The sequence below is a fragment of the Chroicocephalus ridibundus genome, chromosome 10, assembly GCF_963924245.1.
Source record: "Chroicocephalus ridibundus chromosome 10, bChrRid1.1, whole genome shotgun sequence".
Classification (NCBI taxonomy): Eukaryota; Metazoa; Chordata; class Aves; order Charadriiformes; family Laridae; genus Chroicocephalus; species Chroicocephalus ridibundus.
This window is the reverse complement of record NC_086293.1, coordinates 22,895,781-22,922,621: the sequence shown is the minus strand read 5'-3', so window position 1 is coordinate 22,922,621 and position 26,841 is coordinate 22,895,781. Positions and strand designations below refer to the sequence as shown.

General features: G+C 38.1%; 1 protein-coding gene across 3 annotated transcripts; it reads right to left on the bottom strand.

Annotated features, from left to right (window-relative positions):
* Positions 1–584: 584 nt before the first annotated feature.
* Positions 585–26,227, bottom strand: DENND6A (DENN domain containing 6A). 3 transcript variants are annotated; one of them, XM_063347731.1, is made up of 20 exons: positions 25,911–26,226; positions 22,525–22,563; positions 22,388–22,430; positions 18,743–18,855; positions 17,670–17,750; positions 17,182–17,290; positions 15,973–16,052; positions 14,548–14,610; positions 13,832–13,887; positions 13,368–13,490; positions 13,099–13,194; positions 9,711–9,805; positions 7,888–7,953; positions 7,727–7,791; positions 7,019–7,108; positions 5,406–5,459; positions 5,209–5,318; positions 4,506–4,608; positions 2,975–3,049; positions 585–2,466 (listed from the first exon to the last, which is right to left on the bottom strand). In XM_063347731.1, the coding sequence occupies exons 1-20, from the start codon at positions 26,097–26,099 to the stop codon at positions 2,338–2,340; spliced, it is 1,779 nt and encodes a 592-aa protein (XP_063203801.1). In that variant the 5' UTR covers positions 26,100–26,226; the 3' UTR covers positions 585–2,337. The 3 variants fall into 3 exon arrangements, with proteins under 3 accessions (XP_063203801.1, XP_063203802.1, XP_063203803.1); XM_063347732.1 differs by having other exon boundaries at positions 17,185–17,290; positions 25,911–26,223; XM_063347733.1 differs by lacking the exon at positions 7,888–7,953 and having other exon boundaries at positions 25,911–26,227.
* Between the last annotated feature and the right edge of the window lie 614 nt (positions 26,228–26,841).

Here is a 26,841-nt window from a genome sequence, read left to right as displayed (position 1 = left end):
TGAGGGAAGACCGTTCCTGTCTCAGTGACTACACTTTGCCTAGACTTGTACTTATAGGTTAAGGTCCTTTGAACCACCATTACTAAAAGCATTACAAGTCACTGACAAAGACAGCACACAACCCAGCACAACTTTTCTTTTTGTCTTTCTTTTGACCAAGATTCTAATTCTGTTTAAGCATCTAGTTATTCAGTGATTTAAACTATTATCAGCTCCATTAAAGAAACCCAAGTTGAGCTTTGGTTGCAATCTACTTCCCCCTACCCTGTTTCTCCAGGGCCTCTCGGATGTGTACAGGAAATAGTCTGAAGATTGGATAAATTTTACTTGGAAGCCAGTCCCTGACATTCGCTTTCTTGAAGATACTGCAGCTCTTATACTACAACCATGATGCGTGATCAAACCACACCACCACCCCAGCACATCAGGTATTTCTGGTCACCTACAGGGTACAGCTTCATCAAGTCCCACTGAGGAGCAGCTGCTACAAGCTGCCGAACAGCTTTGCTTACACAGAAGAGGGGAAAAACAAATAAACAAACCACACACATCACTTAAGTCACATAACTTCCAAAGAAAAAAAATAAAAATCAAACCCTTTATTTTCTTTTACAAAAATACATATTTGCAGTCATGTGATAGTTATCATAGTTGTTACCAGTTTACATGGTTCCAAGAAACTACAGAGTGCTCTGGGTTAAATATTTCAGATAATTTACTAAGAATTGCCACTTAGTTTCTGGATTAGAGATGCTATTCACCAGGGTGCGCAAAAAAACTTTGCAAGTTCGAAATTAATGCTGAAGTGATGTAGTTTAAGTAACATCATAGATACATTAAACTTTTGGTCATGAGTAATTGTATATAAACCGTAACAGTATTAAAATACATTATTTTCATAAAAATACCATTGTGACACTTTATAGCTAAATAAGACATTTTTAGAAAGATGGTATGAAATATTTATCATACAAAAGCATATTCTTTTAGCAGGATTATGTCATAAGTTTTTTAAAATTCTATCCAAGCAGTTAAAAGCAGAATTTTGTTTATAACTATGATCCACTTGTCATATAAAAGTGTATGCTGTGTACACTATAGCATTACGTTTATTCTACTTGAAACCGGTCAAAGTACAACACTGCCTGTGGAGCAGCTGAGTTCTTACATACCACGGAAACTTGTTCAAGAAGATAAACATCACATTCTTGTTGCTTAATATGCGAGGAAAAAATTACTCTTTATGCATGTCTGCCGTATGCATATACTGAGAATAATTTCATGCTACAATCTTTTCTTGCCACAGTTTGACCTTTCCATAGGCTTTTTTTCAGCTGAAGCCAACATCTTTTCCCTCCAGCCCCATTACCTCCTCAAACTGGTATAGGTAATTTAAAAAAAAAACCAACAAAAACTGACTGCTATGATCTCCAACTGAAGCAGACTGTGTATCAGCTAACGCTACTGAATTCACTGATTTTAAAATCGGTATTAGAACACTACTGTGTTTACTTCCTGTGATGAATACCGCATGCTTACATTTACACTAGTGATCCACTTTAAATCCTGAATGTCAGCAGTTTAAAACCACCAATTGGTACACAATTATTTTATATTTAAGGCATGTGAGTGAGAGCACCCTAATTAACTGATACTGAACACGAGGGACTGCTCTTCAGGAAATTTTTGTCAGCTGCCTTCTCTTCTTTAAAGATGCTAAATTAATATGGTTTTGGAAAGTTTTGGAAAGATGTTAAGAAGGAGAAATGAAGAAAGTTAAGAACCGATCTGATTATTTCAGCTGTCCCTGAACCAGTTTTGAAAGCAATGATTTACCAGTAAAATACCTCAACTACAATGTATTCTGAACCAAGTCACACAGTATGTCAGTTGGACTTAGCACTAGATGAAAACTAAAAGAAAAAAAAAAAAAAGAAAAAAGAAAAGCAATCAGGTACTACATCAACAGGACAGTACAGGGTCAATATTGCTCACCCCTGAGTTAACAGGATTGGGTATAGCAGCACCAATTGGAAAACATTCTGCAATGCCAGCACTGCACCGTGGTCCTACGCTGTGGTATAGTTTCATATGCCCACAGATTTTTCTTTAAGAGCACTTATTTAAAACATTATTAGACACAGGAATTCCTTTAGTTGCATTGGTATTTCAGTGGAAAAAACCCAGTGAAAATAGTATAGTGGGCTATACTATTGGTACAGTCCATTTGTAGTGTTAATATACTGTTTAGAGCTGTGCTCCGAAGTTGGTAAGCCACTGTCTTCTGTGATGCTACACTGGCCTTTTGTTTTCTGCACACAAAAAGCCCAGCAGAAATCATGTGCCAGTTTTGAGCAAGATGTCCTGTAAGTCATCTGGAAGTGCTAGTATAATATCATTGATGTGTGTCTGCAGCTTTTTCAGTGTTTCAGTTTTCACAGGAAGCTGTTCTCTGTCAGCCTGCAACTGCAAAGGTACATTAAAACACGATTTTTATGAAAAATGCAAGTTTACTTTAAGACATAATAAAGTGACATATTAGCAAACCTGGGAAATGAATTCCTCATTTGCTGACTGAGTAGGAATTTGGGCAATAGCAGGTTTCCTCAGCAACTACACAGCAGCGTGAGCTAACACCAATTTGGACTTTCAATAATCACAAGAAAGTTTGGTTTTCTGCTGCCCCGAGGATTCAGCCTTGCTCCCACTCAGGTCAGTCACAAAGTTCCAGCGAGTTTTAAGAAGACAAGATCAGTACAATGCTTCCAACATAGCTGGGCAGTGTCGGGAAGCCAGCTAACTCTTCAGTCATGGCTGAAACGAACTGGTTTTGTTTCAAAAACCTGAATGACTGATTGCTTGAGCTACCTAGATCTTAAGGAATATTTTCATTTAAGTACCTAAACACAACTAGATAATAGTTTTGTCTAGTTAAGTCAGGCACATTTGAGCCACGTTCAATTCAGGTACTTACCAGTTTATTCTTTAACTTTAAGACAAGATCCACCGTTTCTACTTCGGTATGCTTCTGACTCCAGAAAACCAAGTTCTAAAAGAATAAAAAGCATTGAAATATTTATGGCAATGTAGATAATTTTCAAAAGTAGTTATAATTTACGCCTACTGTTCATAATGGAACTTCTCCTTTTCCTTATTTTCATGCCATTTACTAAACTCATTTTACTCATGTACTGTCTCTACTATGAACTGCAAGATCTGCTTCATTTGCATGTTTGCCCAGGACTTCGCAAAACGGGAGACTAGGACACAAACACAATACAGACAAATACAAAAAAAAAAATCATGCCAAACAGGTTTAGTTTCAAAAATAGCATCTACAATGCAAAATGGCAGTGAATGTTTACCAAATCAGATCTGCCAGCACAATGAAATATTAAAATAGCGCCAGGCAGCACTTCTGTTTTGTAGGGCATTAAGGAGATCGCATAGCTGATAACTAGTACAATACCTTAAGTGGATTTTCTAATGGCAGTTCTGTTCCCCTACCCCTTTACTATTCACCTGTTAAAGACACTTGCTCGTGTACAGAAAGATGTAAACACTTCGATCAAAAGAAAAAGCTAATAAGGAGCACAGTCAGGAATAAATTTGTGACACATTCCCTTTTCTTCGCAATAAGTTAATGTCAAATATAGTTGGGTAGATTCTAGGTGATATAACCAACCTAGCTATTGCACCGCAAATTATCTGGGCTGCTCTATTTGGGTTGCTACAATGTACTGTTTGGGAATTGACAAGGCAAGGGATATAAATCAATGGCTTTTTAAAAATAACCAGTACAACTTTTTTGTTTGTTTTAAAGCTGTGGTGTTGACTTATTTTCTTGTTCTTCTTATTCCCTTTTTAGCTGTACAATCTCTTTTCCTCTTGCGATACCTTTATCAGTTGTTTTGACTCAAACTATGCTGATACCCACTTCAGTAAAGAATGGATCTTACGACCTAAAGATAATTTATATGGCAATTTGTTACATAGCAATCAGCAGATTTCACTTCTCAGTTTCCAATTACTATGGATCAGTTGTAGGCTTATTTACTATCCATAGCTAAGTAGTTGTCAGTTTTCTCTAGTACTCGTTGAGTTTATACCTTCAAAGCTATAAACTATATCAGAACTAAAAACGTGCTGGAACTCCAAGGAAGGAAGCTGAATGAAATAACGTTATCAAATATAAAGAATTATTTTTTTTGGGGGGGGGAGGATATTTAATTTCAAAATACAAAACAAAAAAAGATTAAAAATATTTTACAAATTATAACAGTCGTTATAAAAACGGTGAACTGCATTTCATATTGTTCTCTTTGCTATGATAGTTCTACCTTGTACTTGGTTAACAAATTCATGTTTTGCTAAACCAGGCTTGACAAAGTTGTTAACATTTTAATGTTCAACCAATGAAAACTGCAGAAGTAAAACTGACTTGAGGGAGAATACATTTTTATTACAAGATGACAAATATAATCACAAGCACATATTTTTCTAACCTCATTACAGAGTGCTTCTAAATGAAGGGCCTCCAACTTCTGCGTCATTTCTTTCTGACGACTCCTAAACCAACCATCGAAGTTGGGCGATTTCAAGAAATGCCTGACAAAACACAGAGGCAAAACAGCTTTTATATTTTAATGACAATTTTGATACCACTCTGTTTTCTATGTCATCAACTGTAAAGTAATTATGTTTGAGGTTGAAGATGATATTAGGACCCTTTCTGTTTACTTTCAAACAAGTGTAATATTCTGGAGTGTAACACATGCTTCTATTAATCAAGACAAAGATCAGGAAAACAACGTAAAGAAAAGGAATATGAAAGACAATGAAGATTAGGAATTTTGTCAGGAAAAAAGCAAGGCTCAGTCTGAAATATTTATTTCTCATTTTTATCTCTCTGTTTGATTAGAAGGAGGAATCAGGTTAGAACCAGAAATAAACCCACAAATAATACTGGTATACAGAGACCTGTAGTGTTAGTAGCGTCTCATGAAAACCATTAACAGGTTACAGAGAAACAGATTTAAGGGCGTAAAGTATACTAAGCACTACCAATTCCTATTAAAACACACAGTCTAAAAGTAAGTCTTACTCAAATCAATACTGATAATAAGTTTGCTCAGGAAAAGAGCATTTGTATTACTGATGTGTCTTCATTGACATAATTTAATTTTTTATATGCTGATGAAAAGTGACCTGTAAAGTCCTATCCAGTCTCCTTTTAAACCTGATGTGAGCTGTGGTCCTGCTTTTTCCAGTGTCTTCATGAAGTCATCTTGGCTAAACTGCCTCAGCTGTGGTGGACTCTATGGAAAGAAAAATAAATCATTAACATGCCATAACTGTTTTCTCTAATTACCAATTTCCAGCTCATTCAAATTATATTTCCTTACCTTCCATGGTGATATGCATTTTTGCAGAGGCATTAGGCTTGCCACATAACGTTCCTAGGGAAAGGAAAAAGAAAGGTTGTTTGCATAACCAGTATTAAAGATACACAGTCCACGTGTTATGTTTACTTATCGCTTGTGACCACAGCATTCTCTCATCTAAGTATTGGTACAGGGTGGGGTCATACATAGTTACCACATGAGAGCATAAGGAGGAGCCTATCTAATACCATTTGTATTTCCCAGCTACAGAACTTCGCGTCAGCAAGATTCAAGAAGGACAGGAAGCAAATGTATACGTGGAATATGTGTATCCTGAACTCCAGCCTCCAGTAAATAATCTCTCTTTTCTTTGGTGACGCTCTGCAGGTACCTTCATATCACAGGCAATTCCAAACAGTAATCCCATTTTCTGTCAAGTATTTGGAAGGGATTTTCAGAGTCCCTTGTACAATTATTAAATATAGAACTAACCTACAAAACGCTGTATCAGCTGTGGGCATCTCTGCGGTAGCGACGCTTGGCAAAGGCATGGCTAGAGCCCCAGCTGGCTATCGAACATAGGGAGTAGTGGAGACATTTCTCAGCAAGGCCACCGCTGAACCTTAAGGCCCGGTGACAGGAGGCAGCTCCACCTTACCAGCTCACACAAGCACAGCCATAGAAGCTGCTATATATTTTAAAAGTGTTTGTATGCAAATGGCCATACATTCTGATCTGTGAACATAATCAGCTTTGATAACATTATGAAAAGTCTAGTTTTATCTTTTCCTCCCTATACTTTTCTTGTGGCAGAGAATGTAAAGGGTGATCTCATCCTGTAAATTTAAGATTTATGACAGAAAACATTAAGTTTCTCACTTGAAGTGAAAGTTGGAGGAAGATGGGGGGGGAATGCCAGGGAAAGGTTTTAGATTCACCCTACATGTCCATCCAGTCTCAAAAGAACAGAAAAGAAACACAAATTTTAAGGAAAAACTCCACTAATCGTTAACACCCAAGGACAAACACGTGTCTAGGGATGTTCCAATTCTCCCAGACAGAAACTGGACCTGATCACGCATGCTCTAGAATGACGAAAAGTTCAGGTCATCCACAAAAAAAAGTGTTCAGAGAGCTCAGAATAGGACAGCTGATATGTAACATCCAATGCCTGAGGTATCACTTCCCAATTTTAACCACTTGCCCAGAGAAATGACTGGGCCCCCAGATCCTTTCCTGCAAAGCTGCCTTCCAGCCCGGCGGCCCCCAATATATACTGCTGCATCGGTCTGTTCCTTCCCAGGTGCAGGACTTTGCACTTCTCTTTGCTGAACTGCATGAGGTTCCTGCCAGCCCATTCCTCCAGCCTGTTGAGGTCCCTCCGAACAGCAGCATCACCCTCTGGTTTATCAGCTGCTCTTCCTGGTTTTGTACCATCGGCAAACTTGCGGAGGCCACACGCTGCCCCTTCATCCGGATAATTAACGAAGATGTTGAACAGGACTGGACGCAGCATTGACCTCGGGGGTATGCTGCTAGTTACTGGATAGTTACTGGACTTATTCAGTCATGCTGACACCACAAAAGCTACTCTGTATTCTGTGTGTAAAAAAAACATTAGTCTAAGAACTCACTAATGGAATAATGAAACTTTCTGTCAATTCCAAAAAATACCGTCGAAGAATCACACTCTGTGCTTCTGTAGGACGTTTCTGTTGTACACCCTTTAAAAAAAAAAGAAATAAAATATCACAATAAGTCTCTTACCCCAAGTTATTTAAATATGTTTAAAATATTTATTCCGCTGTTTCTGCACTTACCTGCCATAAGCTTACACATAGCACCCCTACCCTGAACCATGAAAAGAAAGCAATAGAGTAATTTTGCGCAGATATTCATCCCTTCAATTGCTGATTTTTTATTTTCACATGAAGAAATTCAAAGAAAGAAAAACATCCATCTAAAAAAACTTGTGCAAATCAGTTAAAGTTTGGAAGCTCTGATTCTTACACACCTCACACGTGAGATTTCTCCATGAAAGAGACTACAGGGGAATGGCAGAGGGTGGAAAATCCAAAACAGATGAACTGATCAATCACTTCAATTCTCTAAATTATTAAGGTAACTTCTTGAGTTCTACCATTCATGTTGTTATAGAAACTGCTAACAAGGCATCAGCCCTTCTTCCACCATGAGGGTGTATACCTCTCTGTTCAGTTATGAACTGGGGCGAAGGAATCCGAATCCCGTTGCATTTCAGTTACGCAGACAGAGCTCAGCCTTAAAATGCTGTACGACAGCACACAAAACAATTTCCATTAAGAAGAGAGTTGCAGTATTACCTTTTGTAACTGTTTAACAATTTCTTCATCTTTGTTCAAGTATGGCTTGTAAGAGGTATAAACACCTAAAGAAAAAAAAAGCATCATACAGCCAAAGGAAAAATGCGGTATGCTTTTTAAAATTAAAATACTGGTAATTTAACTCTGAAGCAACTTATTACCAGGTTTGGAGTCCAAAGTTTTTAGGTTCTTCAGTTTTTTCACTTTCACCTGCTTTGGAACTTCACCTGCCAAAATATTTAAAGCCACCTTACTTGAAATTTCCATCCCTATTACTGGATGCTACAGTTAATGTACACCGATTTTTAGAAATTTATACTTTTATTTGCAAGACTATCTAATATTATAAGAAGCATTAGAAACGCCAACAAGCATCCAAGTATCTATCCAGAAACATCCAGTAAACATGTGAATAACAGCATACAGGCTTTTCACTTTATATAAAGGTTCCCTGTTGAAAAGAGGAAAAAAAAAAAAACCCCAAACAACGAAATCAAACGAAAAAACCAGAAGGATGACCTTCTGAATAAAAGCAGCCAAAGAAAAATACTGACTGTATAGCAATGAACGACTGTTTCATTAATTTCTATTGTTATTCCATCTTCCTTTGTACCCTCTTAGCGTAAATGCTTTCAGGAACAAATCTTTAGTACCTTGGCCAAAATAAACACTGTATACAAGAAATTAAAAGGAGTAGCCACAGATAAAGTGCTGTAATAAAATGAATTTAAGTTTCTTTTTCCATAGGCCAAACTAATTTTGCTTTTTGTTTTTCAAATATATCCATCTCCAGTCTGAAGACACTAAACCCTGTTAACAGTCTTGCAGCGGAACATTCCTCTTAGATCTAGTTGGATGCTCAACTTCAGAAAATATAATAGTATAAATTGCTACTGAAACTGCAGAGTGGGGAGGAAAAAAAAATAATAAAATCACAAGTCCTCTCTTTGTCCCTAAAGAAATAAAATTTAAATTTTTAGAGTCAGATCAGATGGATACATCTCTTGAACTTCCTGACTAGGCATTTCACACAGCTGCACCAAAACTTTCAAATTTCATACCTGAAACTGTATATCAAATTTGAAGGCATCCTGCGTATAAGGCTTTGCAGAGGTTTAACAGCTTAAGTAAGATTCTGTTTTCCAAACCTTAATTGCGCAGCAGCTAGCTAACTCCTCCCCATCCAACCCCAAACCCCCACAGGTATTGTGAAGCGTGGACAGGCAGGATATTTTAAAGCAAAGCAAAACCTTGCCTAACTACATTGAACACAGTACATAACCCTTAATTAGTGTGATGTATCCAGAAATTTGTGGTGTATTATCCTAACTGGATATTTATGCGTTCCCACTTTCAGAACAGAACAGTGAACCTGTCACAGCAAACAGCTGCATTCAGGAATTTCATATAATAATTAGAGTACTACGGTATTTTATTACAGGCTAACAACTGACATGTTATCCAAAGATTACATTAAAAATTCTACTTGATCATGTAAGGCATTATACAACTTGAACAATTAATGATTGCTGGAATATTGCCAGATTAGAAATATATTATCAAAATACTGTCAAACAACTTATTATATTACTGCAACATTCAAACTTAGCTTTCACATGGATTTTACTTTTTGTGCCCCTGCTGCGACTGATTTATTACATTTTACTCATCCTGAAATTAACATCAGTAACAAATTATGTTTCTCATTTTAATACCTTATCTGTAGGGATACAAAACCCAAACTGTGCGAAAGGTAAAACATTATGACTAATGAGTATTGCCACCTTTTGCATTTAATATACCAGATTTGGCAATACAAGACATACAGTACTCAAGGGCCTAATTTCATTTGACAGATTTACATCCATGAGGATTTGGTTAATATTAAGCTAAATTAATTGAACTAAATTATGTAAGCTTGTAAATAAATATGCACACAGTTAGATCTTGTTGCACAGGACTGCAGAAGATATTTGTACATTACCTGGAAGTTTAATATCTCCAATTCGGATAATGTGAGGCCAGTGCTGAAGCGTTTTCGCAAAAAAAGGATTCGTCACACCTAGAATGACAGACGGTCTAGAAAAATAACAACCATGTTTAAAATATGATAGTAAGAGCTTCTAAAGGTCAACTTTAGTTCTTAACTTGGAATTACTTTCCTTTCGTATTTATGAATTACATTTTAAGTTGCACATAAGAGCACAGTACGTTTATCAAAGTTTTTAAGTTTTAGAAACTAGCAAGACAGATGTATCTTAAAGTCCATACAGTAGTGCAGAATAAAAGGGACCTCTTCTGCTTAGAGTCCTGGCTAAATTCTGCCCATTTGCAATGATGAGAACAGGATATTATCTGATCTCGGGTGGGGTTTTTTTTGTGGGTTTTTTTGTTTGTTTGTTTGTTTTTTGTTTGTTTTTAAATGAGCAGGAATCTAACTCATATTTGAAAGACAAATTGCTACTTTTCAAGGTTTGGTTATAACAAATTCTCAGTACTTCAACGTGCATGTCAATACGACTGCTGTTTGTATGAGACTTCTACTACTCAGATGACATGACTAAGAGAGAGAAACACTTAATATCCTATTTCCTTTCCAACACTTTAGTGTTCTTTGTTAAAAAGCAATTATGAAGTGATGAAGTACAAGCACATTAATAGCATTGTGACCAAGCTCACAACCTGTTAGATTTTTCTAATCAGGTCTGTGCTTGGAATGTGGCTTCAAGGATGCATAGGGGCACCCAAAGAACAGGAGGCAGTAAGAGCATAAGGCTGCTGCTAGACCACGGGGCTTCAGAATTTGGGATTTATAGCATCAATATGATGCAATATCAACATATTTTTCACATTAGTGGCTGCCATCCACTTTACAGGCAAACGTTAGCTAAGGAGAGAGTATAACTGCAAGTCTCATTGGAACTGCCGCATTAAAAATAGGTTATGGTAACTTCTTCAGATTGGTTTTAAAAAAAGCCCCGAATTTTAAACACATTCTGTACACCATCCTTACGTTTCCTGTCTCTCAAGTCAAGGTGGGGAGAAAAGAAAAGTAATCTTTCTTGAAATTTTTATTCAGTTCTTCCAGCTATATCATGGTGGCAGTTGGGCATCAATTTCTGTCGCAACCTACAAACATTTCTGACTTTCATTCCTCTCTCCACTTGTTGATTATAACTCTATATCTCAATGAAAACTCATTAGGCATTCACAGAGAGGACAAAAATCTGATCACACGGCTCTGTAGCTTAGTGTAATGCCTGGGATATGGAAATGGCAATTTTCATCTCTCCATTCCATCTTGGAAAGAGCAGCATGAAATTGTATCAGTTTCTCAGAAGTCTTTTCTTGCTTGTCATTGACTCAACCTTCACCAGAAAAATCACTTCTTCTGACTTGTACTGCTGTTCAAGTATGTTCACCTGAAGACACTTTAGTCTGGATATTACATATTTTCCCCCCACTCATTTATATTTTTTCATCATTTTTTCCCGTTTCTATAATCCTGTTAAACTCATTTGCATTATTGATTTAAATTCATTGGGATTTGCAAATGTTCATGATTTTTCAGTGCTACCACACGAGTTACAGTCTTTCTTCCAAAACAATGATAAAGAGCAGTGTCCATAAAAAGGTCTCAGCAGATTCCTTTGTTGTACTCTGAAAAATCAGTTTATGTTTTATCTTTTGTTCTTTTCATGGCACGTCATAAGAATCAACATAAGAAACAAAGTGAGTCTCAAAAGAACCCAAACAATAGGCGCTCTCCTACTCCCTAGGAATGGATCAAGTCTGGCCTAACTTAACACAAAACCTTCTCATCTCTATTTTGAGTGAACCAAAAAGCAAGTTTCACACAGAATGTGTTTGGACCAATATACACAAATTGACCTTCTTTCACTAACTGGAGGGCTAAAGACCAAGGGTTAAAGTCAAGTAAGGCTTTCATTTACACACACAATAATAATTCTCCAGGTCAAGGTAAAGTGGTAGCAAAACATGAGGAATCTTGTTTCGCTGCTGCTGGTGATATAATAGGAAGACTTGGTAAGCTACCTGGTCACTTTTAGGAGCCTTAATCTATCATATTTACCAGAATCAATTCTGATTTTAAACCACTGAAGTGATTTCTGAAAAGGCATGATAAATCCAAACATCAAGATGAAAAATACTCCTTGCTCCCCTCTCGCTAAAGGTAGTAAAATACACAGAATCTGTATCAGTCGGGATTCTTCCCTTCTCGGAGCCACTGCTTTAAAGCCTATTTCCAATCTATCCATTTTCTTTGTTTTCTGTAAGAAAGCCAGAGCAATAGTAGCTCTTTCAAATACTAGCATACATACTGAACAACCTTTCTATTTTGCTAGAGAAGAGCAGATGCAGTTTTTAAACACGGGTTACTAAAGCTTAACCAAACTCTTCATGGAATTATTTTTAGAAATTAAATTACATACTGCATAACCATCCCCATGGAATACAATCTGAAACATAAAGCCTATGTTTGTATGTTTTTCCACTGCTGTTATCTCTGGCAATACTTTACTTGAGAGGAAAGATACAGTAAAAAAAAAAACCCAATGAAACAAACAAACAAAAATACCCCAACCACCACTGCCTGTGCAGACTTTAGAAAAAAATGTGTTTATAAAAAGATCAGTGAATCTAACTCATGCACTCCATTCCCAAATGCATTTAAATAACATATAGTAAGATATTTTGAGAGCATATACCTCCAATATAAGAGTAGGATTAAAAAAATATAATGAAGGGGAAAAATTGTGTCCTTAAGGCAGTTTCAAACAAAATTGTTTTTGTAAACTCACACTCTTAAAAAAGAATCTCGATTTCTGAACTATTTACAACGTTTTTCTAACAGACTTAGTGAAGAGATATTTACTTTTTAAATTATTGTCTCAACTAGGTCACCGACTGGATTACCTTTACAAAACAGCTGTAGGGCTGTTGAATTCTAGAAGTCACTTTGTTTTGTAATTGCTTAAAAATAAGACAGTTACAGAACAATTTCCTGGGAGTTATTATGGAGCCGGTATTGCATAGACAAACCCTTACTGAAAAGCAAAACTTCCTCCTGCTTTCATATTTGCAGTTTTACTTATTCTGTACACAAGTATCCTATACAGCTCAAATATAGTTTGGTTACTACATTCTTTCATAACTTCTTTATCCTACCTAACTAGAGCAAAAACTTCAAACAGCTAACTACTGCACACTAAGACAAATCTTATTTATAAGCAATCTAAATGTATTCTCTAATGATAGAAACTCATAATAGTTAAGCTGTATCTTAAAACAGATTTATGGTTACAAGCGGCTTTAAGCAACAACTTCAAAACAAAATTTGATTTACTCACGGGGCTTGCGTGCGAGTTGTATATTCTTTGAATTCACTGTCATGTATGGTAAAGTATGGCCTGAAATCACTGCAGTACTTTAGTGGTGAAATACAGCTGCAAGGTAGAAAGAGAATAAGCTTGTATGTATACAGTGCACAATTTCATGAAAGAAACAAGCAATCTACAATTTGTAATGCTTTGTTATAGTCAGATCAAATGAAGTTGCACTCAGCTGCAATCTACGATGACTCACTTGGTCGTTAGTTAGGAAGCTCCACTACATTTACCTCACAAGTGCCAACACGGTTTCTGAAGATTCTGATGGGGATGGTGCCATCACGACGAGTGGCTCCCCGAGCAGTACGAGTTCCCAAAGCATCTGAATGTGAAAGAACACTGGGCAGAAACACCTAAAACCAGATTGGGGTATTTTAAAACACTTAACATAACCTGAAGAAATATGTATTTGATTAAGAACTGGATAAAAAGGAAGTTTGCAGTAGTATTTAATAGTCATTTGAAAAACATAAAATGCTCATGTAGAATAGAACATTTAATGAATTTGCTCATTTATTGCAGTTTCAGCCTGCATGTTGTCCCAATTCTTTTAGCCAGCTTTACAGAAAAAGAATATTAAAAGCAGTCCTGATAAATGTTAGTCTGCAAGCTATGAGATACGTGTTATGGAACAGTCATAGATCTTTGACTTGTGGGAATTAACAGCTTCAAATAAATCAATCAAAACCCGTACCTGAAAAGATCTACTTCATGAACAGTGGGTAAAGCCATGGAGATCTGAGCATCTGCCTAAAAGACAGCGCAATGCTTGGTTTTTAGTCATCAGAATACCTAGGTATTAAATGAAATAGTTTCCCTTAAATGCTTACAGACAGTAGATGTTATATATCCTAATTATTTACCACTACTGTACTACTGCAGTATATACTACATTATCTGCACACGTAACTATTTTTGTGTGCTAAAAGCAAGATTTCCCCCCCAACACACACACCACTTACAAGCATGCAACTTTCAGTCCAGAAAAGATAAATACTGAAGCTGTTCTAAACAACAGTCATGCAGCACACGAAGGCACAGATTTGTTTTATATCCATCTTCTACAGATTTTTAATTTGATTTTCATCCTGAAAAAAAACTAGTTTAGTATAGTTTCACCCATTAAAAGGATGTTCAAGCTCAGTAATTCTGTCAGCCAACTATCCTCTCCCAGGAGCTGGACATCTTGCTTCTAAAGTACTTGAGGTAACTGGGTTAGAATACCTTTTCTACGAAGAATCCAACTCTAGACTCCTCCACGCAGAGTTGCAAAGACTGTGTACTTCATTATTATCAAAGCGTATGAGGATTTGCTACCAGTTTTTTATGAACAAGTTTAAAGTAAAAGAATGAAGGCAGATGTTTAGCTTTGTCTTAGGGTTACATACAATAGAAGTATCTAATCTCTACCTGGTGCATATTCTGCACTATTGGTGTTGTTCCAGGCTTGTCACGATACGTTGGAATCCGCAACTTTGAAAGAAAGAGAAAGAATTTTTTTTCTTGTATTTAATACATGAGAGACTTAAAATGCTGACTTACAGACAAGATATAACATTTAAAGAGGATATACTACAGTATGATGCTTAATTTACAGAACATCCACATAACAATGAATACTTAGCTGAAGATTATGTATCATTGCTTCAGGAATCAATATGCACTACTATGTAGTACTACACTGCAAACTGAATACTAGAATATGAAAATTATACTTCACTTAAAAAAGACTATTGATAACATTAGTCACAACTATTACAGCAATTTCAATAAAAATACATTTAAATGTTGGAGAGAATGATCTGAGATAAAGTTATAGGGTTTTAAGTTAGTACAGAATTACTTTTAGAAAAAATCCTGTCCTAAAACATCAGACATTCTGGTGTGTATGAGGCAGAATCCAAATAGACTGAATAACAAATGTATTTTTCTGACCTCACAGTCTGCATCTATAAGCCTTGAGTGCTACAAATATAATCATACTGGCAGCTGGTGTGCACAAATGCATGTAGTTTATACACAACAATTAAAACTGACTACCCAAACAGTGTTAAAAAACAGGAACAATACCACTGAAGATGATAATTATGGCTTTTCTCAGTTTAGGAACACAATTTCAACTCTCACGGATAAGAATTACCGATGAGATAAATGCAGGCAATACCCAAACAAGACATACCTGACACTCATCATTACCATCCAGCATCCAGAGCACTGCTTTATTAAATTTGTGCTTTCAGAACAGCTTCAGAAACTTCTGCTTCCTCTCCCTGGTGATGTACATGCATCTAGCCATAGACTTGAGAGTATCTGCTAGGAATGCCCTTCCAACTGTGACCTCTGGATCCACCAAATCCATTGAATTGCATTTCATATGAAGATGCTATGGCTCCGAGAGGCCAAGTTCTTAGCCACCATTTAACTTCTACAGTTCCTCCCCATGCACTAGACACAACCTCTTTAATAGCTTTCTTCAGGCACATTTCACTTTCATTGAAAATTATCAACAGACCAAGAAATTAATTTCTGGTGTGTGAGCCAAAGAAGATTCTTCCTTGTCAAACTTTAGGAACGAGAATTATTTTCATCAATATATTTAATTTGCTTGATAGAACTTAACTCTCAGTATCTTGTAGTGTTACTTAATGTTTGATTTGACAAATATAACTAGCATTAAGGTCTCCCGGAATGCATATTCCAGAAGGAATGAGTACCTATGCAGTAAATGGAGGGGAAAGCATACCCAGAGAAAAACAAGCGCAGGAGTACTTACTTTCATTATAATACCCATAATAGGTACTTACTTTCATTATAATACCCATAATAGGTACTTACTTTCATTATAATACCCATAATAGGCAAATGCAGTATTTTCCCTGGAGCTGGTGGTGGCCAACGATCAACATCACTACAAACTTGAAGAAAAAGAGTATAATTTAGAACTAGTTTATATATGCTATAACCCTGATACTGTAGTCTCCTTTGTGCACACTACAATTTTAGGTTAGTGCTGATAGTAAGATAATTCTACTTATCCATTGATTGCTCTAAATCCTGAAGTTTTACAACCTTTTTAACATTCTTAATGTATTATTTTGTTGGAACTATGAAGTTTTTCTTTTCAAGAAAACAGCATCCTCGTCTTCCATTTCTGTATCAACTAGACTTGCAATTAGTTGAAGAAATGTTACATGAGAAACCATGAAAGTACATATTAAGAAAGACGTCTATGTACATCAGCTACTGTAGAACAGGTAAACACAAGTAGTTAAGGGAAAACTAGCTTTCTAGCTTGGCTAGAAAGTTTTTCAGCATTTTGTTGTAAACAATTACGACTATCAGTACTAATTCCAGTAGTTTCTGTTCATAATGCAACCTGTCAAGAAAAACTGCGTATCTACAGGTGATTAAAAGATGCAATTCCTTCCTCAAGAATGGTTTCCACAAACTGCTGCTCAGTGAAGGCACAAAGACAAGAACGTTGTATAGGACAGACACAGTAGAACACAGCACTTCTATGTAAACAGCCAATACCTTTCCAATTTGGCCCTCTCTGGCTCTTAAAGTTCTACAATAAGGCTGAGGCACCTGTTATGAGTGCTGCTTTGTTGCTTTTTCTCTTTGGTCCAAAAAAAAAAAAAAAAAATTAAAAAAAAAAAAAATAAAATCACACAACCCCCTCCCCACCACGAGATGACATTTGCAGAGTTCCTTAACAGAAGTTGTCAGAATGCCCAAAAGGACTCAATCTGTAAAGAGTGCGAACTAAGGACTGCCATCAGCTACTTGTGCTGAGCACTTGGTCCTGAAACATACAACAAAACCTTAGATGTTTTTTAGGGGGGAGCTTCAACTGTCCCATGGAGGATCCAAAATTAGATTAGCTCTGTTCAATGACCTAGAAATCAACCCACTGCTAAAGTTTCAACCCTCTGCCCTGCAAGAAGACAGAAACAAAACCTAGAATGTGACAGTGCTGTTTATTTCTCTGAAAGTAGTATGTCATATTACAGGAGCTCTTCCAGAACAACATAATTGTACCACTACCTGCTTCCAGGAAAGCTTCACTTTTTTCAAAATATTCTGGTGCTATTTGCTTAAGCATGGTGCGAAAGAGATGGACATAAGGCAGCTTGCTGATGAGGACCAGCGACTAGAATAAAGAGTAACAAAACAAAAATATAATTTTAAGTTATAACCCTTTCCCTCAGTTCTATCACAGTTCTACTGGTTATCCTCAGAGAACGTCAAGTGTGATTTTTCTCACACGTGCAAACCAGCCACAGATTTGACTACAGGCAACTGCAAACAAACAACTCCCAACTTTTTGTTTTTAAACACAAAAGAAATTCTGTGCAGCTGGAACACAGCATAGCTGATCTAAAGCTACACCAAATTGCCATAAATCAACAATGAATTTAGTTAAGAGAGCAAGTACTCTTCCTGCTCCTCTGAGATCACTGAAAATTAATTAATTTAATTTCCAAATTAATATTTTCCTAAAAGAATTGAAAATTGAGAATTGAAATTACCTTCTGGAAATAGCCTCTTTTTAATGATTTGTCTCGAACTTGTCTGAAATACACATAGCCATAGTAATACGCTGGATCTTTCTGCAAAAGAAAAGAAAGAATTCAATACCCCAACCTGATACTGCCCTTCTTCCGAAGCATTCGATATGCATTTTAAAAGCTTATTTCTCTGCAAGCTCCAAAGTTGATTAGATACAATAAACTAGAAGGATTACTCTGTTTATCAGCATTATGTTTTTTCAATAAGTACTTCAAAGAGAAAACACCAGTGTGTGGAAGCAGCTGTGCTTTCTGGCTTTGCTATTTTTATACCTACATTCTCCTGACACACCATGAAAGCAAAAATAGAATAAATTTCCTGAGGAATAAATCAACACTCATAATTTGCAGAGTAGCACTAAAAAATTTTAGCAGTTAAAAACCTTAAATCGCTGACTTGAAAAAATAAAAACTAGTCATTCAATGTATTAACGTTATAAAAGATTCTTGGAGCATTAAGTAAACATGCTCTCACATTTCGAACATTAAACACCAGGTTCACCTTTCCTATAAACAGGAATTCAAGTATTTGCCACAAACAGATCTAAGTTGAGTTTGAGAATCAGACTTCCGCTAGCATAATTAAAGGCCTCAATATTCTGGAAGGACATGCTGAGAACAACTTTTTGGCCACTACCTCTTTTAGATAACTGCTCCATCTTCAGAAAATTAAGGGTGGAAACAGGAAGAGACATAGAAACTTTTTCCCAGTTATAAAGCACTTCAAATTTCCAGTAAGATAATGGTTTTTACAGTCTGATCTACAGGTTTCTAGTCAGTAGCAAAATAGGTGTGCTCATCAATGTAATTCCTTGCAGTCTAAAGCCATAGTAAGCAAACTTAAAGAATAGTTAACAGAACTAATTATTAGTTAATCATTATGATAATGACATGCTATAAAAAAAATTGCTGAGCTTTATTTTTCAGGACATCCAGTTCAGAGATTTTGTTTTTCAAGCATTAAATTTAAGCACGAAGACCCATAAATTAACATTACCCAGAAGAAATTAACTTCATTTTTTCTTATTTCCAACCTTTAAATAAACTGGTAGATCTCTATCCAATTGGTCCAGAAAACAACACAATGAGACTTTCCTTCCAGGAGACCGTCGAAATCTAAAACAAAATTGTGTGTCCCCCAGACAACCTACATAGGGGAAGAGATAAACAACAAATAGACAGTATTCTGAGTTTGAGCCTTGTTTAACATGAAGGCTTGCCTAGAGCCAAAGAGGTAAAACAGTTTCGGTTCATTTATCTTGCACTGCTATTGTGCCCTGCTATTGCGATCATTTATATATTTATATTTTTTAAAGTGAATAATTTGGCATCTTTGGCAACAATAAATAGTCCACCTTCAACAAAAAAAGGTCCCTCTGCCTCACAATGAGTTTATTAGACCCTCGCGTCCCTAAGCAGCTCTACTAACGGCTGTCCTCCTACTGTTATTACACATTTTATTGGTCTGCCTGTATAGTTCTGATTATCTTAACAATGTCATTTCTCCACTGAATGACTGCACTTAACCTTTTTTTGACACCAAACAGTTCATACATAAGTCACTCCGTAAGAGCGTATTAGGCTGATCTCTTGTAACTCCATGTGCAGGTCTAGGACTCGGTATTTTTGAAAGTCACAAAAGTAACTGCAGAAAACTGAGCGGAACTGAGAACTACTTCCCAGTAATACTCCCGAGGAGTGAGGTTTCCCTTAATTTCTAACAAAATTAATTTCTGAAAGAAAAACATAACTAAGTATACTGAATATGTGCTTCCGTTATCAAAGAAACTTCCTCCAGGTGGAACATGAGAACTGAAGTATCAGAACTTGTATCATTGATATTCTCATGGCTGTGTCCTTGCCGTTACAAATGTTGTCTGCTGTTAAAAGAGAAGCAGCTCTAAAAAACCTTTATTTCAAGTAGAAGCGAGATAAGCTGAACAGAATGTGCTGTTCGTGGCAACAATGATAAGGGGGACTGCTAGAATCTTAAGAACACGATGATACATTACTCATTCTAGCGAACCTGTAAAAAAAAGACCCTTTGGAATGCAGTGTTATTAACATGAACACAATTGAAAGACAACATCTGAGCATTGCTAACCTGCGGTAAGAAGACTAACTTCACTGTAATGATGTAAACGTTCACATGAGTAGCTATAAAAAACAATTTACTATTAAACTTATAGGTACTGTTATAGCACTAAGTTTCCAGTTGGCAAAGGACACTTGCTTCTCCATACTGCATCTAACAACTTCATCAATGCTTTGCTCCTACAGCTTCTGGATGTAATTTACAAAGACCTCCAGGGAAAAAAAAAACCAAGTCACTACTGATCATCTGAACTCTTCACAGCTGTCCTGTCTTATATCAGCCAGTGCTAATTGACTAAACAGTATGGCAGAGCTCCATTCTCCAGACAACTTTCCTTCACACTTAAAAGCTCAGTTTCATCTTCTTCACTTTCAGGCACGTACATACTGCTACAGCAACCACAGACAGCCCAACCCCCCACTCAAATTCACTGGCCATGCGACTGGCAGCGTGGATTAATGCTGGCACATTCAGAGCATTCAGGTCTCAGCCTCAGAACCCCTTGAAGTTGCATCAGGAAACCCAGGATGCACCAAGACAAAACCAAAAGTAGCAAAACACTGTGTGATGGGATAACCATCCAATCCAAACAGGTAACTAAAGCAAGTGCTTAGCAATATAAATCCAATCACATCAAGAAAAAACACACAGCACATGCCAATAACAAAGCACTAAATGTTTGCTCCAAGTTTTCATAGCTAGTTCTCTTCACCCAAAGGAAAAAAAAAAAGCTATTATAAGAAGCTACACGCAGAATACCTAAAGGTAAATTACCCCTTAATCATCATTACGTTGAAGTATCATTCAGAGTATGACTGATTCTTATGTAAGAAGATAATCCGGTACGTAGAATTTGAAGAGACTGGTAAAAATCCCCTCTTCCTTCAACTATCCATGCAGAAAAGGTAAAAGCATTATTTTAAAGATAACTGTACTAGGAAACGTAGCTTAAAAAATACAAAATGTCTCATGATCCAGGAACTGATTAAATCCATTTTCCCCCCTAAATTCATAGCCACTGCAAGTCCTAGAATGATACCTGTTCATAGTTGTAAAAGAAGAAAAAAAAAAAAAAAAAAGAGTTGAATTAATCTTTTGAGCCATGAAAACCCAGGGAAGACTGACATAAAAGTTTAGCTGCAAGCTAATAACTTCCTTCACTGCTATATTACCCAAAGCTTTTCTTTCTATATTACAGCCAACGATGAAAAAATAAGTTGTTATAGATAACATACACTCCCAGCAAATTTCTCTAATGCAGGTTTTATGTAGGTAATCCCTCTACATCATTTGAAACTTCAGGCTACCGAGAATGATCAAGGTTCCTAATAGGAACACTACGAAAAGCAAAAAGGTGGGGTTTTTTTCCCCACTGAAAGTAAACCCTCCTTACATATTCGCATTCTGCCTAAAATAACTTTACTACCACTCTTAATTTGAAAAAAAAACAAAAACCAACGAAAAAAAATCAGCCTTTGTTCCAAAGGCATTATTTTGTACCTTCAATACACCTTTTGAAGGCTGGACAGATTTATAACCATTAACAATGAGCGTAATAAGAAGATACAGTTAACTCATCTTCTTTTTCAATAACAGAAAGAAGCTCTTCCTCTATTTACATACAGGATATCAAGAACATAGAAAACATATTAATTTTACTGACATTAAGATAAAGAGGAAAAATTAGCCAATAGAGTTTGTAAAATAACGCAGGAGAGCTCATACACATATTAAAAGCACAGACCTGCATCACCCCATACCAGAGAATCATAGAATTGCTGAGGTTGGAAGGAGAGCAATGAAAAGCACAGTAAAAGCAGTTATAGCGACAAGTCTCTTACTACAGAGTTTGACTTTTGTAAAGAAAGAAACATAAAAGTAAGCCTCTAGTTCTGCCGTATCTTTTTGCAGGTGGTCCAAGTCATCAGTCACATGCCTCCAATTTCTCTTTGGCAGCAGAACAGTAGAAGTTTAGATTAAAGAAGAATTTAGCAAGCAGGACCACACACAGCAACAGAAGCATCAAGAATAGAGAAGATCTAAGATAGCCTAGATATTCCCTTCGCAACTGTTCTTTCTAAATGCTTTTGAATTTAAAAGTCAGTTTCACTGTTATGAAATTTAGAAAACGTACATTTAATCCTTTATGAGAAGATGGTTCCATATCCCTTTCATTCGCTTTATTAAACCATTCAAATTCTGTGCCTATACTTCTCTCTACAATGACAATATTATTATTTTTTTTAAAAGTAAGATTAAGATGTTCATTCTTTACTTGTAAAGTATTCTCCAACATCTGCATGTCTGTCATCTGGAAAGCCTTATACATTCACATTCTTGATATTGCATTTACATTTGGAGGAAAAAGGAGAAAGAAAAAAAAAGAAAGTTCCCCAATCTTACTGCAATGCAGACAATTACAGTTTTATATTTAACCTTACATGCAACTTTTCGGTATCGTAATATTAATTAAAATATTCATATAGTCTATTTAATCTAGACCCATTAATTTATACTGCCAAATTTTATCTTTTTTTAACATAGCTTAGTCCAGAGACAACTACAGAGTAAAGGAGGCACTTACCTGAATTAGAATCTGGAAAAGACAAATAGCAAATATTGGTTTTCTAAATGGTGAAGAAAAAAAAAGAGAGCCATTATATTTCCTGAAATTACTAAACTAAAACCAAATTATATACTTATACAGCAATCATGGCTTACCTCTTTATCTGTGAGTTTTGAATGTGGAGGATATATTACCTACAGGAAAAAAGTATTATTTTATTTGAAAATAAACTGGGTATAAGCAGTAAGCTTCTATTAAATATTTTTATGATAGAACCCTCAAGTACCTGCCTAGCCTTCGGCTATTTTCAATGGTAAGCTATTATGTCTCTGTTCTTATTTGTTATGCTTTTAAGCTAACTCGAACACCCATCTTTATAGGGTATTTTGGATGCCAGCTGGACACCATATAGATACATTGAAAAATTCAGAGTACTTGAGGCTTTTAGTGCAACAGGTCTCAAAGGAGAGCAAGATTACACCCTTTCGGTTTAACTTATACATATGAAATGCAATAGGTGATTCCACAGAAAGCCAACAGCACAGTATTATCTGAAATCTGCTGCAATAGATAGTTAGGTGGGAGTAATTAAAATTGAATCACAGAACACCCTCTATATTAATACTAACTCTTGGAGGATGAACATTGGCCCCAAAGGAGAGCCGGGCGCTGTGAAAGCTCAAGGAATACACTCAGAAAGTGTACAAAGAGACTTTTGTACCGACGGAAAAAAGTAAATTTAATATGTTTTTACAATACAGAAATCAAAACTGATGCAACATAACGTAAGATATGGAAGCACCATCATTTAAAAAACACACGGATGTACAAAATCAGTGATTATGCAAGTAAGTGTCAAAAGAACATACAGGAAAGAAGACAAGCCTGAGATACTTAAATTTCAGCTAAAAAGCTCCTCAAAAAAACCCTCAAAACTACTGAAATGGGTGGCTAGCTTGTAAGCAAAGGAAATTCAACATAAATTCAAAGATCATGTTTCAAAGATGGTTTCAGTTCTTTCATAGCTAGGAACTTCTCTAAGAACCAAGGTTCAATGCAAAAAACCACTAACTTAGTCTAGAGTCCTCATATTAGTACACCACTAACATCCAGTTATTTAATTTAATCTTGTTCAACAAAACGTAAGTGAATGTATCTGCTGAAAACATACCACTACCCTACTCCACAGAAAACAACCCCTGGCTATGAAGTCTCCAATTCATTTCTTTTTCCCCTCAGTCCTCTATCCAATGATGTCCAGGCACACATTACACCTATTAAGTATAACTAAAGCTAAAAGTAGACATATGGTTGGAACATCTGCATACTGCATTTACTAAACCTATCACCATCTTTTTTTAGCCTCTTCACATTTTCCTACACTACCTTATGCTAAGCAGTACACTCAAATGCAACTTTTTCAGGAGTTGAATGATGCTGAAATGATCTGCAGCTGGTCAGATGACTGGAGCACAGACCAGATTGAATTCATACCCCTTTTTCTCACTAGCTGGTCTATCTTCCCAGAAGTTAAAGGAAGAGGAGTAAACCAGTTGTAACAGTTACCTCTCTGCTGTCACATCTCCCCAACCTTTCTGACCTGCACGGATGGCCACGTCAGAATGATGCCGTGATAACGAAAGAAAGCACAGCCCTGGTGAAGTTTCCCCAGACTTCACAGCGTTGTGAACAATCTTACTAAAGAAATCCAAATTGAAAGGAGCACCAATCCCATTCCTGTGAGCTCCTGCTATGCCTGCTGCTCATCACCAGAAGGTGTTGAAGATGAAGCTCCCCATCAAAAGCACAAAAGCAAAGGGGAAAAGACTGCGAGGGAGAGACAAAGCAGCAGAATTAGTGGAGACCATCACTTCCTAGTTTCCAAGTGTTTGCCTCCATAACCTAGAGGTCCTTTACAGGTATTTTATTCCCCCCCTGCCCCGCCCGAAATAATAATTTAGCTCGCTAGACAGGAAACAAAACAAAACAGCCTAATTTGTAGGTGAAAGAAAATTAACTTGAAAAGTGTGATTAATGGAGGAAATACAACTTTGGTAACTACTTGAGAACTCTTCCCCTCAAACACAGTTATAGGAACTTTCTTCTATTATTGCAGCAAGGAGCTGCTTCTTTCTGTCTAAGGAGTTTCCAAGAAAGAAATAAAACATTTTTTGTGTGGGCGTGCAACAACAGAAATGCTTGCTTTGCGTTTCCATGTCTTTTAATATTCTATACTGTTAAGTAATCTAATTGTTAAGGAGTCAAACTGAAACTAAAAGCAAATTATTCTTCCCGCAGCACCAAAAACCTCAGGCCTTAGTTATGTAGGCATTTGAAGTTTCATTTTATACATCCATTCAACTGAAATTACCGGGACTCTTAACAGAGTTGTTTGCAGACAGGAGAGACGTTACTCCACGCTTCCCTCAGCCACAGAGCACACTGTCTGCCTAAGTCACAGGTTATAAAGAGATTTTTGTCTTTATTGCTAATAACACCTTATAACGTCAAGAGAATATAACCTAAATAATTAGCACAGTATGCTGGTTTCTTATTTGCATTTATCTTGCAACCAACAATGCATATCAATTAGGTATTTTAAATACTGTAATAGCTAGTTTAGTTGAATTTTAGGCCAGTCTACCATACCATGCTAACACCATTGTAACAAAAAAAAAAAAAAAAAGGAAAAAGACAAGATATTTTTCCCTGCATACCACTGTTTGCTGCACAGTCATATGGCAAAACAGGATGTGAAACTAATCTGAATTATAATGATTCTTTCTAGTTTATGTCTCAGCCCAATCAGTTCCCTAGTGCAGTTCCACCATGCAATTTCATAGATGTTTGCCTGTTGCACAAAATGGCAAAGAGCAGCGGGCAGTTAGAAAAAACTGCAGTTTGCGGCAGCGTCACTAATGCATCGTCACAGTTTGACACTCCTTTAATGGTGCAAGGAAAACGCTTCAAACATTTAGATAATTTATTTACGTACCTTAGCGATCTGGAGAAGAGTCTTAATTATGAAGACTACTTGCATCCACACTACTATTCTACTCTCTTAAAATCCTTAACATCTAGATGTCATGGAAATTAGTGCTGTTCGTATATAGAGAAAGCTGATGATGCACTTAACACAGACCTCGGCAGGAGATAAAAACCCTTCACAATGGCACACTGACGTGACAACCAGCATAACGAAGACGGCTGCCTGCAAGCAATGAAACTCACCTCACGCTCCGTGACAGCCGTCGCTGACAGAGGCTGTCCCACCACACGGTCCCCCCGCTATGGCAGACCCCGCGGCAGTACGCTCCCCCCCGCCGCCCCCCGGGCTTTTGCACAATCACATTTCCCTCAAAACACCGCCGAGCTTCCCCCGCCGCCGCGCAACACCGGCACCAGAGGAAGTGCCCGATTCCGGCGGGGCCCTGCCGCAGAGCCGCCCGCCCCCGCAGGGAGCGGTGCCCACAAGCCCCCCGAGGCCTGCGCGGCGCCCCGCGCCCCGCCGAAGCCGAGCGGCCCCCGCCGCCTCACGTACCTCCACGGCCTGGCCCAGCTCCAGGTCGAAGCCCACCACACACACGCAGTGCAGCCAGGCCGAGAAACGGTCCCAGGGCAGCAGCGACAGGCACCGGTCCGGACCATCCGGCTCCGCCAGAGTCGCCGCCGCGTCCTCGCCGGCCTCGACGGCGGCAGCGCCGCCCGCGCTCCGCTCCCGCAGCGACATGGCGCTGCCGGCCCCGCGCCGCCCGGCCGCCGCCGCGCCGGCCCCAGCGCCGCCGCGGGGGGGGTCACGTGACCGCCGCCGCACCGCCTCCCGCGGGGAGTGGAGCAGCCTGAAGCGGGAGAGTCCAAGCGGGCACCGGCGGGGAGGGGGGCGGGAGAACCCAAACCATTCCCGCGGGGGGAGGCGGGCGCAGCGCCCACCCGCGGAAAGGCGCCGCGTCCCGGCGGCCTCGCCCACGCACGGCGCGTCCTGCCCCGCAACTGCCCGCCCTCGCACCGGCCCCGCGCCCCGAGCGCGCAGCCGGCGCTGAGGAGGAGCATCATCATCGCGGGGTTGAGGCGGAGCTCCCGCGGCACCGGGCTGCCCGTGTCCACGCGTGCCCCGGAGCGCGGGCAGATGGCCACAGCCGGCGAACGGCCTCCGCGCAGCGTGTCGCTCGGTACCGAAGAGGCGCGTCCCACACCGCGTCCCGCCGGCTTCAGCCGGGAGCCGGCTGGAAACACCCCGCTGGACAGCCTGACCCTGCCCGGGAATGCCGATAAGCGACAGCATCCTGATCTCTCAAACCGACCTTAAGTGTCTTAGCCAAAAGCCAAGCTCTTTATTTAATAATGTAAGAACTTTCTAATATTCTTTTAGCACAGCCCATGTCGCATTTATATTTCAGTAGGAAACACTTTGTGGAGTTGTATGTGCTAAATATAGTAAACCAAAAAAAAAAATCATCACCCCCTTCCTAACC

Bases quoted from the DNA above. Each gene is read 5' to 3' on its own strand.
- DENND6A (XM_063347731.1), bottom strand. From the start codon at position 26,099: ATGTCGCTGCGGGAGCGGAGCGCGGGCGGCGCTGCCGCCGTCGAGGCC. The intron at 16,053-17,181 runs GTGGTACAATTA...TTTTTCTTCAAG, and splicing joins AGCTTTCCTGGAAGCAGGTA to TTTGTAGTGATGTTGATCGT. The intron at 3,050-4,505 runs GTTAGAAAAATA...TTATTCTTTTAG, and splicing joins TAGAAGCACTCTGTAATGAG to AACTTGGTTTTCTGGAGTCA.